Source organism: Aptenodytes patagonicus, chromosome 16 (genome assembly GCF_965638725.1).
Source record: "Aptenodytes patagonicus chromosome 16, bAptPat1.pri.cur, whole genome shotgun sequence".
Lineage (NCBI taxonomy): Eukaryota > Metazoa > Chordata > Aves > Sphenisciformes > Spheniscidae > Aptenodytes > Aptenodytes patagonicus.
This window is the reverse complement of record NC_134964.1, coordinates 11,152,337-11,168,432: the sequence shown is the minus strand read 5'-3', so window position 1 is coordinate 11,168,432 and position 16,096 is coordinate 11,152,337. Positions and strand designations below refer to the sequence as shown.

The following is a 16,096-nucleotide window of genomic DNA, read 5'->3' as shown; positions in this document are numbered from 1 at the left end:
TTTTTAAATTTTTATTTATTTTTTTAAAGATCAGCACCCAAGAACTGCTGAACCCTCCTCGGCAGCTTTTAGAGATCCACCAAGAAAATTAAGGAAGGCCATCAAGTCCAGCAGTTCCACCAGGCAATGCCATCCCACTTGGTAGAGACAAAAGAAGCTGAGGACGTTACGCACTGCAACAACATATGAGTATATAGAAACCTTCCTGCTCCTGTGACTTAGGTAATGGGGAAGAAGGCCCATCTCTGTCAAGCACACATCTGGATTGCATTTGCGTAATTTCCAGCTCTGCTTCCCCAGATGGACAGATGCCTGAAACCAGCAGTGGGGTCGTCTGCTGGCGCAAGTGCCGCAGAGTCAGCTGACTGCAAAAAATGAGCCAGAAGGCTGTAAAAGGCACATTTTGCCCTTAATAGCAACGGTAGCTTCCCTGAAATTATTTTTGATGGGAGGTTAAAAAAACCACTCATACAGCTTCTAAGCTCAAAGTAAGGCACAGAGCATCCAAAACCAATCAGTAATCATGGCAGACAACTGAATGATGGCAATCTACCAACAGTGAAATTAAATTTTAACTTTCCACACAAATCCTTTCAGGCTGCATATTTATGTATTTAGTAATAAAAACCATATTCATGACCATTGTCAGCTGTAAAAGATCTATAGTAATAACAACACCACTAATGGAAACTGAAACTGGAACAGCACTGCCTGGATCAGTAGCTTCATCGCTGATGACTTCTCTAAAATGATTCTAGGTTTTTTGCAAAAGACATTAAACTCCAGAAGAGTTCTACAGACAGACTGGGGATGTACCTGATAGAAAAAACATCCACACTCAGATTTGAGATTTTAAATCAAAGTGGTTTCATGATGATGCATTATGACCCTTAATGAGTATAGTTTTGAGGCAGCGTATCTTTTTTTTAAGGACGCAAAGCACGACTGACAAAATATTTTTATATTCAACTACAACTTTCAATTACAGATTGGATTAGTCTCAAGGAGAGATATTTCTTTTCAATTAAAAGGAAAAAATAGCTTTAGCATTGGCCGAATGGACATATTGCTAGACTCCTTTATTTCTTTCATGTAGATCTGATTCTGCATCACTCAGAAGCTTTAGTAAACACAAGCAATCCACGCTCTCACTTTTGATATCGTCTTCCACAGGTACATTGTGACTGAACATTATGAAAAGCCCAAGAACCTGCTGATTGAGGCTTAATCTTGCAAAGTACCAGAATTATATTAAACAGAACAATATCTATCAATGAGCTAAAATGGTACTATTTTAAGGGAAAAAATGTAGAGAAAGATCTTAATAGATACTCATTTATTTTCTCTCAGTCATGCAAGAAAGTTCATGACTCATGACAAGGGATGAAGGATGACGTATTTTAAAACTAAAACGTGAAACCAAATTACACTTTTAATTGGGAATTCAATTTTTCCCCATCCACTCCAAATATCAGAATACATGCTTGTCTATCATTTACCACTGAAGACTGACAAGACGTCCTTTAGGAGGTGCAAACAAATGGGGAGCTTTGTCAAGTCTTTTTTTTTTTTTTTTCTTAATAAATTATTTAACTTTGCCTTCACAGGTTAAGAAGTAGTATCTACATTCTGTCAGTGTCTGGTACGTCATCCCCAAAAATGTGTTGCTGTGGCCGATCAGGCTCTACATGCACTACAAGTATTGAATTTTATATCAAATCCCCTTTAACTGGGTACGACACTACCACAATTTTTAAGATTGCCAGAATACACTTGTTGCAATTCTGCCTGCTTATGTTTTTGTAACTGGCTTTTTGTGATTTGGTTTCTGGCAATAACAATGACAAAGATGTTGATAATCTCAGACTGGACAGTACTTTTCCCCAAATGTAAAAAAAATAGTGTGGAAAATAGTGGAAAAGTTCTAAAACCAAGTTGTAACACAAAATCTGAGCTGAGGAGGAACTCTGTGTTAAGAGGAGGTATGAAACTTGTAGGTGCTCCCAAAAAGCCTAATGAGCTGGGTTAATGGGTAGCATTTAAGCACACTTAAATCAGGAGTTCAACACCATAGCATTGTGTCTCCAGATGAAGAGTTTACAGACCTGAACCTCAAATAAACCTCTTTAAAATGCAAATCTCTGTGAAAGGAATCGCCCCTAATACCTCTCCTTTAGTCCACAGGGCTCAGCCAGCCCCATCTGCACCAACCTGGATGTGGTTTTGAATGACATCTGGACCATCAGCAGGGAAACGGGGCAGGATTCAATGAGTGAGGTCTAAATCTCCCAAGGAATGTCACACAGTGAGAACTTGGCATATATGGAGCTCAGCGATGGATAAACACGTATAGCTGGCTGGGTCTCGTCATGGAGTTGCCTTCTTGAGTTTTGGCACTAAATTGCCAACCCAGCTCTGGCTTTGCTATCTAATATACTTGTTCAGAAGTGTACTTAGTGTAAATAAATACAGACTAGGATAAAATATCCCATGTCTGTGTCAATTCATTTCTCTCCCAATGAAGAAACAACCCATGCATGGAGCCCAAGCTGCCCTGTCACGGCTGTGTATCACTATTGTATAAAAGCGTAATCGACACTGTATTTTAACCAAATTGGAGGCAATTAGTTCCCCTCGCTCCTCAAGAATCTGAGCTGCAGATGTTCTGTCTCCCCTGCCAGAGCAAGGGACTTTAAAACTATCATAAACAAACACGGCTAATTTAAAAGAATCATTTCATCTTGAAAGGGACGCATCTCTCTTTTTTATGCTTGCGTAAATCAAAATTGGCTCAATCGATTTTGCTGAAAGTTTCCACAAAGACGCAACGTGTATGCTGAGATGAGGCAAGCGGGATTTCAACTCAGCCCAAGAAAGAGAACTCGGGAGCCTCACCCTCAGCATGGAGCTTTCTCCTAAACATATCCTGCTCTCATTTTTACCAGTCTAACGCTGCACAAATGATGCCAGGATCTGGTCTTCCATTGTTCACGGGTTCAAGAGACTGCTTGGAGGACTGAGACCAAAGCAACCCCAGGTTTGGGATGAGATAGCTCAGCAAACCCTGGGGAGACTTGCAGTTTACGAATACCACGTTCAGACAGAAATAAAACTTTTTCTCCGGCCCTTTGTTATTAAGCAGGAGCTCCAACGGGGCCTCGTCGCTTCACTTGAAGTAAAAAATTAAAAATGAAAAGGACCCATACTTATAAAATGTTTATGCTCTTATTACGTTTGCTATACACCCCAGAATGCTAATCGTAACAACTCTAAGCAACCTGCAGAGCATGAGCACGCTCCTTGTTATATGGCTTTGTTAGGGAGAAGTGAAAGGGTGAGTAATAATATTCACAGCTTCCCTGCAGTCACGGAAATGTAAATATTTTTTTAAAGTGCTTACAAGACAAACCTACAGTAAATTTGAAAAATGTCCCCCATAATATTTAAACTAAATCCTCCTCTTTAACCTAACAAACCTAACCCTACAACATGGCAGTTAAGTGATCCATTCATTTTATTTCAAAATCTCCGTGCTCTCTTCATGTAAGAACCAGAGACCAGCTGACAAACAGGATGGATAATATGGTCTCTCCAGAAACATTTTTCTGTGATTTAGAATGATTAAATCTAACACATGCTTCTGCTGAGCCCTCAGCCAACGTTTGGAAAGCAGTGGGTAAAGAAGTCTCAGGCCAGTTCTCCATCTCATTAAGATGGAGAAAACTGAAGTTCTAGAGTATTTATCAACCTGTTCCCCAAAAAAAGAGAAGAGAGAGTCCAGCCATTCTTGGTACAGGATCACTGACTCTAAATACATTCCCAGGAGCAATGAAAATGAAGGAAATAAGTTATTCACTACAGCCACAGACAGCAGGACAAGAAGCAACGGTCTGCGGTGGAAGGAGGATCAGGCTCTAGACACCATTAAGTGGAAAAGCAATCAAGCAGATGAGCCTGTCAAACTGAAATTTAAGTCAGATCCTTCCTGCCTATCTGCAGATTCCTCTGCAACATTGCAAGCATGCATTTGATAGTCATATAATTTTAACGCACTATAGCATGCTCTTAAGTAGTTGCTATGTTTCACCTGAGAGGTCAAAAGGATGAGGAGGGTTGTATCTTGGGATTTCTGCATTATTATTTTGGTAGCTTATCTACAGTTAGCATCTAGAGTTAAATTTTACAAATGTTTGGTTGAAAAAAAACAAAAAAACCCTTCATATACCATCAAAGTGCATGAATACAACATAATTATTGTCACACGCGGGCAGCAATATGAATCACTGTGGCTCACGCTCCTTTACAGCATGATTTATAATATAATATTTCTTGCGATTCTATGTCCCTAGCCAAAAAAAATTAAATAAAACATATCAAAGAGGTTCTCCACATATCTCAACCTCAGGAATGCAGCTTTTCTAGTCATAAAAGACTGGAGAGCAAGCATCTGTGTTAGTGCAGCTAATTAAAGTGCAAGAAAAACCTCTTTTATATCTGACTTGCGAAGTTGATAACATGTAAGTTATAACTTGTATAAGACATGATAAACTCTGTCCTTCACAGAAAGAAATGCACTTCTAACATGACCTACTGTAAACAGATCTCAGGGTATAGCAGCTTCTAATCAGAGGCAGCTCCGTAATGGACTTGTTGAGCGGTGACATTTCCTACAACACTTGGCACATGTTGAATAATGGTGCTGTTGTGGTTAAACCAGATAAGGTTCAATACTAATACAGGGAACAAAGTGTGGGGATTTTGACTGCATTAAGCCAAAATTTACAAACATGAACCTGAAATGTTTGACAGACACGGGAAGAAGAACCACCAGGAGAACACTGTGTTAAGCTGGGGAAAGGATCTTGGGCTTCAAGCTTTATGCTGCACAAACAAGCAAAAATAAGAGGGAAAACTCACTTTAACATCACCTTTGAAGAAAATGACTCATCACTAGTCAGTTAAAAAAGAAAAGAGTCAATGGTTACAACTAATGGCCAAGAGGCCTGTTCATATCGGACACAAAGATGGAAGGATTAGTGTACAATAGCTTGGCTCCCTCCAGCTCACGGGGCTCTACCCCCTGGCGAGGAGCTGACATGAGAGGATAAGACAACTCCATTAGGAGCCCGTATCACTTCTCCGCAGTGTTCCCCACAAGCAGATGGAGCAGCTATTTAGCCAAATGCACCGTGACTCCTGGTTTATACATGAGCATCTGGGATGTTTCCTAACGTGGGGTGATGTACAACGTACTCCGATTTATCAACTGTCCCACGTGCAATTAAAGATTCGGATAAATAATTTGGCAGTAAAGGCCCCTCAGCTGAACTGAAAAGCAGCAAGGCGTGAGGGGTCAAGTGTTTCCGCAGGATTTATATTTACCAAACAGAGCTGCCTGCAAAGGAATGTCTCCTTTGAGCCGTGGCAGAATTAGGTCCGGGCAGGACGACTGAGCTGAAGGCGCTAGCTGGATAGCTAGCAATTTCTTCATTTCAACTGAGACGAATTTGAATGTAATGTTAGAGTTATTAAAACAACCCTCTTTATTGCCCTAAGAAACAAAATATATATGTAGTTAGAGCTATATAATTTCCTGCTAATACACATTTTGATCTGAGGATAATGTGCAGTATCACCATTTTTCTGTGAATTCTACAAAAGGACTCTAATACCTTAGAACCATTTAATCAACATCCTATGCAGGCAGTGAATAGATAATTGAAATATAAGTACTGTCATCCATATCCCCTTTGGGAAAGTGACACAGTAAGCATTATATCATTCCATTAGTCCACCCTTTGATGTGGGTTTTATTCTCATTAAACTATGTTTTAGCCTCAAGGTTTCTTCCCCCCCCCCACCTCTCCATGACGTGGCCATGCCAGAAAAAAAATTAAAAAAAATACCCTGCTGTTCAAAAGGCAAGAACTACATTTTTACAAGCAATTGTACATGTCAAAAATATAAAGCTGCCTTTTTAATTTCTTGTTTACCAAATACAGTCAATGACAGCTTCTGGAAAACACAGGGTGGAAAAAAAAGGAAGCCAGGAGGGTGGTGGTGGGGAAGGAATGCATTTACTTGTTTTCAAATAATAAAGCCTGAATACAAGCAGGATAAAAAATGCTTGAAAAGGCTGCCGTGGTGGTGTCTGCTTTGAATTGTGCCCTGTTTAAACAAGAGGAAAGCCTCCCACTGAAAAAAGAAACATTTTTATCATTCAAAAAGATCTCAGGGCAGTCCCTTTAAAATGAGGTATTTTCTAAACAAAATATTGGAATGTTCCCCTGCAGGGAACGAGCATCTGATCTCTTAAAAATGATTATTCTTGAAGAACTGTAGATTTATGGAGTTTTTGTTTTATTTGTTTTAACTTAAGTAGAATGAAACCTGTCTGAAATGACCACCCAAGGGAGCAGACCAATCAGCTAAGCAGAGGCTGATCTTTAAATGGGAGCCGAAGTTGTACTGAAACCCTTGGGGAGGTTTTAAACTGCTGGCTTAAAACAGGGCTGGCTAAACGCTTAATGCAGGTTTCAGCATAAGCTGAGGACATGGATTTCCTCTCACCGACATCAGCGTAGCTCCACTAACATCAGTAGAAGCGTTCCTGATTTTCATTAGTGTTAGCAAGCAAAGAATCAAGCTAATTACACAGAGTTATCAACAGTGATTACAGGAGGATTTTTTTTTTTTTTTTTTTTAAAAACACACACTTTTTTTCAGCATGGACTGTTTTTGTTACACTTTGTAGTTGTAAGTCTACTACAGGCAACTGAGTGGAAAACTCAACTTTACACAGAACCAGTCTTGAGTCTCAATGCGCTTTTGAATAAATAGGGAAAGTCTGACATGTTGCAATTTTCTGTAAGTTTATGAATATCCAACTTACATACTTGCAGTTGTAACTACAGTTCATAAATACAAGCCGTCAGTGAGAAATATTGCTAGCTTAGGAGCTCTTTTTTGATTCTTCAAGAGTTTGGCTTATAGTTTAAACCGACCAAACTCAACACTCCACTCAGAAATGTCAACTAGTAGGAAAAGCGTTACTGTCTCCATTAATTGCAGTAACCATCAACCGCGGCCGTAAGAAGTGGGAAGCTCATATACAGAACACAGCTCCTTGTCCATTGCTAAGTGAGGAGGTTAATGGGATTCTAGGAAAAAGTATTTACTAAACAACACGAAGATTCATTTCTTTGGAAGCATCTAAGGCATTCTCTGCGTTGTGCCGCCTTCTACCAAGTTAGCAGACTTACGCTTCTTAAACGCACAAGGAAAAGCAAGCTTGAGTGGGCCAATATTCTGCCTAAGGAGAATATAATTAAATTCCACAGCATATTATTCCCATATTGAAGGTTTTTAAGACAAGACTGGATAAAGCCTGGAGCAACCCGGTCTGCCCTCAGAGCTGACCCTGATGTGAGCAGAAGATTGGACTACAGCTCTCCTGAGGTCCCTTCCAACTTGAACCATTCTCTGTTGCTGCCTGTGCAATGCTCCACGGCCTGGGTGACACGAAACCTGGAGGTACACCGAGGAGAAATCCCAGCCCCGCTCCCAGGCGGACACCGCAGCCCCTGCAAAGACCAAAGCCAAAGGCTGTAGGACTTGGTACAGAGAATAGTTGCAAATTGCAAAATACTGCAGGAGCAGAACTGGAAGGTGTCTACGTGGTCATGAATTAGTTATTTAGAACATGCTGTTTGACGATTTTTTTTTTTTTAAGATGAAAAACTATTCCTGTACAACTATTAAGTTTTTTATGAGTGCTTAGCACAGCAGATCCAGCAGTACTGTAAGTTCATAAAAACAGCCGCTTTTTAACAAGAGTGTATGCAGTTCTGTGTAGAAGGGCAATCAAAACCGTCACTTTGTACAATATAATGGAGCAGGACACTTGTCATCCTAGCTCACTCAGCTACTGCAGCTAATACTAGAGATGTATTTAAATTAATCTGCAGGAAAATTAAATCCATTACCTTAAAAAGCAAGGGAATAAATCATACTCAACAGGAAACCAGGAAAAGCTGCTGCCATTTCAGTCGAACCTAAGGTTGTGTGAGCACATGAAATTTTTCCTCGTCAATGACATGAAAACAATTCATAGCAGGAAAAATAATATCAGCTGTTGTTACAATGCAAAACACAAATACGCTCAATGAGTTTAACACTGCAGCCGAAGTATGAAGAACATCTCGAGCTGTTTTTATTTCCAAACAAGACTTGAGGGGTCAGAGGAGGGAGGAGGACATGTGGGCAGGCTGGAATGATGGATGGCGTTTAGCAGCATGCTGTGTTTGGGTCTACTCTTGTTATTTTTGCAACAGGATGTCTCTGATTACTCTCTGAATAGAGAATAAGGATGGTTACGTCTCATTGCTCAAAGGGAACATTTTTTTCAGAGCCTTACAAATTAAATAGGACATTGTAAAGCAAGCAGTCAATGAACTATCAGGTGCTGTTTGCACAAATCTAGCAACAGTGCCAGAAGATTCCCTGGGGGCATCAGCGGTAGGTTTGGGGCTGGCAAATAAGGTATATGTACTCTTGTCCTATGTACAGAAGATCCCAGCTCTGCAGAATCCTTCCGTGTCATTGCCTGTATGGTTTGGTCCAGGCCAAATGATATAAAATATATATAGCAGGGGCACACTAAGTCTCTAGATAACTATTTCAGCCATAAAGTTGATGCAATATGGAGAGGACTTCACAAAGGATGGAGGACAATTGCTTTTCCAAATCCCACCCTTCCAGAGATCTTTGGAGAACTGGCTCCTGGCTCACAGGGAGCTGCCTGGAGCGATGGTCAGGCCAGAGCTGCCTAACTTAAACACTTCTTGAGTGTCACCAGTAAGATAATGACACTCTGTCCCCAGCCAGACCTCAGAGGCCGTGACAACGTTCACACTCCACAGTGCAGCCCTGGCCACAGAGCATTTCTTTGAAAGCTACTGAGGTTCCTCGCTGATGAGGAACTGCAAGTCCTAGGCAACTTGTAGAAAAGGCTCAGATGAGGGGACTTGAGAGCCACGCGAACGTGTATGCAGGGGAATAAACACACACAAGTGTTGCCAAGATAGGGGGGGTTATGTTGTTTTTTCAAAGTAAAGGCTTCAGGCAGAAAGGAAGGGGAGAAATGTTGGAAGCAAGGTCAGTTAGAACTGAGAGCTGATCTTAAACCTAACAAAACTTGGGGCTAAAGCTGCAAATGGAGGCCACAAAGTGAAACACACGGGAATGATTTCTCTACAACGGCGTAACATTTCCTAATGAGCCAGCTCCATGAATTAGCTCATCTAAAATAGAGATGCCAGCTCATCCAGGGTCTGGATGACTCAGTAACACCAAGGACCTCTCACTGGGAGTTACCAGTTTGGTGCTGGCCCAAGCTCAAAGCGTCTAAGAATTGTCTTCATGATGCCACAATCTCTATAAAAAATGTCACTGGTCTTAGTGCAGTCTCTCAGTGGCCAGAAGTTGGCATCAAAGCCACCATCGAAAGCCTTTCCAAGGAGGTGCAGTGAGACAACATGATGGAGAGTTAACAACCTTCTCACTCTTCAAAAGGGATCTCAAGCTCAGGACGGGACCATACAAAAACTGGTATGACTCTGCTACCTATACTGACCACTTCTGTACCAAGGACTACGCGAAATAAATAAAAAGGAGAGGAAGAGAGGAAATCACAATATATTTACAAACAGTGCAAATGAAGGCGGATTGTAAAATGATGCCTCGTTTGCACTGGGTATCACAGATATTGTAACACAGCAGAATTAAAAAAGCACCAAACATTTCTTGATATGAAGCAGCTAAAGAGAAGAAAATGTCAAAACTCAAATGTCAAATTTTGGGCAAGAACTCTGTACATACCCCAAGCTCTCTGGATTCCTTCCCAGAGCCAAGACACCAGTCTCTTACATGCAATTTATCTGTCTCTGTCTAGTCTGTTTTTGACTAGTTTTCGCATAACCATTTAAGGGTTTTATTTAATCAGCCAGGAAGGAAAGAGTTCAAGGAACACCAGGGAATATGTGGCAAAATATAACAAGGTTAGATCACTTGCACTGGATTATTCTCCTCTGGCACACCGCAGAAGAAATAACCCCAGTCAAGGTCTGCATGTTCAACAGTCTACAGGGAACGAGACCGGCATTATTCAAGGTAAGTGACACTTTAAAGAACTTTAAATTAGCTGTTGACAGTCAGGTAGATAGATTGATGAGTGATTACACGAAGTCCCCAACATTACCATTTTGTGGTGAAAGCAAATATGAAGGGGGGGCGAAGTAAGAAAATCCATTAAATATGGTTTTGCCAATCTGTGGTGCATTCAGATGACAGTGAAGTTCGTTTAAGGACACTGGAAACTTATAAAACAAATTGCTTTCTATGAATCAAAAGTTGACAGAAAGTTTCCTAGCTATATTTTTGACTCCAGAAACACTGCAAACATAGGAGACTATGATAAAAAAAAAAAAAATCCCCCCATCATCTTTCTTCCTAACAAGTGTTCCTTCTTCCAGGGCTAAAGGACCACATGCAAGTGGAGCAGAAGTGCAGCTCCCCTCAACTGCACAATTAAGGCTGACACTGTATGTACAACAGATGCCCTCACTGCAGTCGTCCCTAAAATATGTTTTTAAATAAAATTAACTCAAGTCAGGAATCTGTAATTAGCACCATCTTCGAGAACAAATCGGAACAAGTTTATTGAAGCGCTCTAACTATTTACAATGAGAGTGAATTTACCCCCAAGGTTCACTTTACTATTTTGTCTCAATTTTCTTGTAATTTCATCCATCACATTTTTTTCAGTCCTCCAAAGGTGATGGATAAAACACAGAAATAAATAGGACCAACTGTTCGCGGAAACCTAAGGGAAAACATAATTTTGTTATAAATAATCCTTGGCACAAATCATGGAAATGCAATACTAAAATTGCATAAATGTTGAATCATTTATGAATTGGGCCTTCAGTTTTAGTTTGCAAATAAGTTAGAGTTTTTTTGTTGATGTTCTTTTTCACTTTGATTTTTTAGCTGGAAAACAGCCTTTGAGAACCTAAACTGGTATATAATGCAGAAAACAGAGTGAATGAAGGACTTCTGGGTTTTTTTTAAGGGAATCTCTATGCTAATACAGGACTTTTGGGGGGGGGATTTACTTTTGGATGATGATAAACTAAATGATGACAAATTTTAACTTTATTTTCATAAGGTGCCACCATTGTGAGTTTTCACCCCAGCTTTACGCTAAACATGTAGAAAAGGCAAAGACAACATGGTGCCTTACAAAACCACTAAAAAAAAAGAATTGCAGATACCTCTGCCGGGAGATTCAAATGAATGTTTGTGATCCAACAGATAAATGTGACTACTAAAAACAATATACACTTTTGTGTTTGTTCTTAGATGTGAAATTTTGAAGGTTTGTTAGTATAAATTAATGCAAAAGTTCAGTGGGACACAACGGCGTGCTACCACGCCATGCATGTAGTCGTCATACATGAAGAAATACACAACACGAGTGGAAATTCTGCTGCCTTGAGAAATTCAGTATTTTAGAGGACAGCTGATTAGCCAAACTCCTCACACGAAAGTTATAAACATGAAGAAATATCGAAGAACAGAGAGGTGCATTTCTTTCTTAAGTCTTTTGTCTTAAATTGCTATTTTTTGTCATCTGAAGAGAGAGAGAAGCTTGGAGATAGATAAAAGCAATGTGAAGACTCATTTCTCATTAGCCAGAGCAGGTGTGCATAGCCTTACCTGATCTGTCCTCGCACCAGTGGTCTGTTTTTTGTCCTGTTCATATTTGAGTCAAACGGAACCTCAAAGAACTGTAATAAGATAAAAAAAAAGGGAAGAATCAAAATGAAAGGATGCCGGAAAGCACGCCATGCGTGGAATGTACTGTCTGCATCTGCAGGTGCTTTAATCTCTATTTTTGAAGGTTCAGAAATACAACGAAAATAGCAAACTCCTTTTACGGAGCTTTGATAGTCTGCATTAACGCTTTTGGCATCCCCTTAGAAAGAAAATCACCTGGAGGACAAAAATAGTTTGCGCACGTCCCCAAAAGTTAATCATTTGAAGTAGAGTTTGATTCCAAGTTCTGCTCTCGACAGGTTTGACACAGCTTTTATACGCACGTGATTACATATACACATACATACAGCCCTGCCCCCAGTTTTACATTAATACAAACAGCTCTTGCAAATGTTGTGCTTCTGGTATTTAAAAGACAAACACTAAATTTTTTTCAAGATCATCTAACTTCTGAGAATGTATAACCCACCCCAAAATCAATCAACTCTTGTAAAATGCTATTGAAACTGCACCGAGCATCTAGTTCTAGCAGCAGGGAATGAACACACCATATGGCGTTATTTAATGTCACAACCCAATTTGACTTCAAACACCACCTATGGGAAAATTCAGGCGGCACTATCTTCACGCTAGGAATTCCTGCAGGCTTTTGTATGATCTGTTTTATAAAGAATGTTACTGGAAAAGCTGAATGCGCTTTGCCACACAGCAAATTGTAAAGCCGTTCAGTTTTATGTGTGCAAAATAAAAATAATAAGCATACATTTATTTATAAAAAGAGTAGTATGTATTTATAGAAAGAACATTTTCTACTGACGTTATGTCTGAGGTTTTGGGGTAGGATCCCAATTATGGTGAATATGTAGGAGAAGTACCATAACAAATCATGATTTCAAACACTCAGACTGACAGTAAGCTCAGTATAGTCAAACTGCAGACAGATTTAAGGTGACTATATAAGGTGACTATATGATAAACGACTGTATGATAAAACCCATGTCATTCCAGCAAGCTGATGTAACCTTTTACACAACAGAAGACAAAATTAACAAACATCTTCATTTTGACAGTGCCACGCTACCGGCCTTGCTACTTAACGGGGCTGCATTCCCCGGGGAATGCCAGCGGAGAGGGACACAGGGAGCAGCAGGGACCCCATCAGAGCCCTACAGGTGCACATCGGGGAAAGACGCTTCATTTACAGGCACACAGAGACTACAGGAACCACCTTCCCCATCTACTACTTTGAAGTAATGACTACATAACAATTTGGGAACCCCTGCTGTTGCTCCTACGTATTGCAAGCGCGGCAGGGATCATCCTGCCTAACACGGCCCACCATATTCTCCATTCGCGGTGACGTTTTTAACCTCAGGTTCAATCATCTTCCCAACAGTTTTAACCATTCCCAGGAATGAGGTTATAAAAAAATCCTGCATGCGTATGAGTGAGAGTGAGTGCGTGCACGTGCTCAAGCCCACACGCTAAAGTTATCCTGCTTCAACAAAACTTGCTGACGGTATGCTCTAAAGACAAGAAATTTGGCAGCGGGCATCATCTTCATGTTTTGTCATGCTTGTGAAACTGTCCAAACCTGGGAAAGAACAAGACTCAGGCAGGTGGCAGGGAGGAGAGGGGAGAAGGTCGAGGAAACAGCAGCAGTAGAGCCGGCAAGGGGGTACTGGCTGGGGGACCCCAAACCTGCACTCCCCCCTGCCAGCCAGCAGCTGTGAAACCCCCTGGAAAAGCGGCTGCCTTGTCCCCCTCTAGTGGCTGGCCAACACAAATTAATGGAGAATTACTGTTGCCACCTCGGCTGAAGCCTGTGTTGCCCATTAAAGTCCTCAGTTTGTCCATGATGGATCCAAAAACTACCATGGTTCGGCAGGGGAGGAATCCTGCATTTGTTGGTTTGTGTTAAAGGCTGCAGATTAAATGCTCAAAAGTTAAGAAATGTAAAAGCATGGGAATTGAAATCATCAACACAGCTCTTTACTACCAGTTCACACCCCATTCACTAAAATTTCTCACCTCCATCCACGCAGTGGAGCAGGCTGGGGCTACGCAGCCTTGAGGTGGTTTGCTCTTGGTAAGCCTCCGTCCGGAGTGATTGGATGGAGCACCCGACCCACCCCCAGTTCCTACCGACTCTCAAAGCCTTCCAGTTTTACCATCGATATTCCTGAAGCAAACTCCGGCTGCTCAGCCAAGAGTTACTCATGCGAAAGAAGGTGGAAAAAAAGGGTTCTTTTCTTTTCAGAAAGAAAAAGGGTTAGTTTATACGTCTTTCACTTTGTCAAAGCATTCTGGTACAGTACAAGGCAAGTCATTTATTTATTTTTAGATAGGCAGCTAATAGGTTATTTTTCATCCTCTGTTATGCCTGATCTGCAGTGGCAATGGTCACTCCCAGCTACAACCGAAGCTGGTTTAGAAGAAAAGCACAGAGGAGACTACGGAGCAGCTACAAGCCCCAACACACGGAGCCCCGGCAGCTCACTTCAGAGGGACGGGTCGGATCCGCATGGCTACAGCGCTGCCCTTGAAGCGCTGGATGGTTCACAAAGAACCTCTACAGGAAACCGCAACGAGTACCTTCGGAGAAGGGAAAGCACCCCGTTTGGATCCGAAACCAGTGATTGCTTCTGACAGCTCAGCATTTTGCTAATGGTTTGTTTCACTGTTACATTTCAGAGACAATTATGTTAAATGAAGAAAAAATGTAATTTGACATCAGACTGGTAGAGCAATACAAGGGAAAAATTCTACACAGCCAAAGTATTTTCTCCTGAAAATATTCTGAGCTACGCTCAGTTTTGCTTTGTTTTTAAATACACAATTTTCCCTTTATTTCTATTTGCAAAGTCTGACTGCCGTGAGCTTACTTCCAGTTTAAACTTGTGCATGCGAGGAGATTCTGGCTCATCTGGGAGTATTTAAGCTTACAGATAAAGGTATTCCGTGTGCGATGGATAAAATCAAAATAACGGACAGGTTTTAAGCTCAGTGTGTCTCAAACATAAAATGACTGAAATGAAGATCAGTTGGACGTTCAAGACTGTTGAAAGAATTTAAACTTATGCGGTTATCAGTATAACCTGACAATACCGTAATCACTGTATGAAACATTTCCATATATTTAATGTTGTAGTTCACCCCGAATAGAATATAAATTTTGAACAAGAAACTTCTCTGCTGAGTTAAGTAGTCAAAAAATGTCAGTCTCTGTTGTAAACAGACACGGCTGGTCCCAAAATTAAGATTACTGCATGACTTAAGTCTGAATTTTTTCACTTTTTTAAATCTGACAAACTGAATAATCTGTTACTGTCAACTGTACGCACGAAACTACATATCCGATTGAACCACAGTTAAGAAAAATCCTTTTATTTGCAATGCCCCAGATTCTTTCACTGAGCTAGTTGCTATTACATGTCAGCAAGATGCCATTTATCAAAACTTTTCCCATTTTGCTCCCAGATGTTCAGAAAAATTCTCTCTCCACTTGAAATTATTTTCCCCTGATATTCTAGGAAAAAATCAAAAAAATGTGCATCTCAAATATCATTCCATAGGAATGAAAAGAGCGAACTCAAACATATTATCTCATGCCAGGCCAACACAGTACAGCCTGTTTTAGCAAACAGTAAATTCAGTAAGATGAATCCTGAATAAACAAATATTTTAGAAGCACTCAGGAGGCTTTTTCAGGAAGTCTGAATGCATCAGTTCAGCTGGACAAGGCAGAATATTATCTGCCCTAGGTATTTGGGAAGCTAGCCATCAAAAGGACAGACAGAGGGTTAAATCTACAGCATCCAAAAATCGCTGAGTGACAAAACTTGGCAACAGCTTTCAAGACTCTAACCTAAATTTTAATCAGTATGCATGAACATTTAAAACATGATGATGGAAAAAAAATAAATCAGGCCAGCTAGTACGTTGTGGTTTATTTCCCTGGCAGGCTCATCAGACTCTTTGTGTAGATCTCATCTAGTTAATATACAGTAATTATATCTTAAACATCTAACAATTCTTAGATTAGCTGTCACATTACTGCTTATAGCTATTTACACTCATGGTTTGTTTTCCTTCAGCTTCTTCATATTGGTTTCCACTTTGTTTTTAAGTGAAACGTTAAAGATTGTTTAATTTCTTCAAGCCACCTCCTGGGAACAGCAGTGAATGCAGAGGGTAGCTAATCATTCAGACTTCCTGGGGGAGACAGAGATTAATTATTCTATTTGGACTCAGCCAA

At 40.5% G+C, this 16,096-nt stretch overlaps 1 protein-coding gene across 1 annotated transcript in view; it reads right to left on the bottom strand.

Annotated features, from left to right (window-relative positions):
- COX10 (cytochrome c oxidase assembly factor heme A:farnesyltransferase COX10) overlaps positions 1–16,096 on the bottom strand; it is a 105,520-nt gene that overhangs the window by 21,932 nt on the left and 67,492 nt on the right. Inside the window, exon 5 of the mRNA XM_076353503.1 lies at positions 11,779–11,849. Coding sequence (XP_076209618.1) covers positions 11,779–11,849 — 71 coding nt within the window. The remainder of the gene's footprint in view (positions 1–11,778; positions 11,850–16,096) is intronic.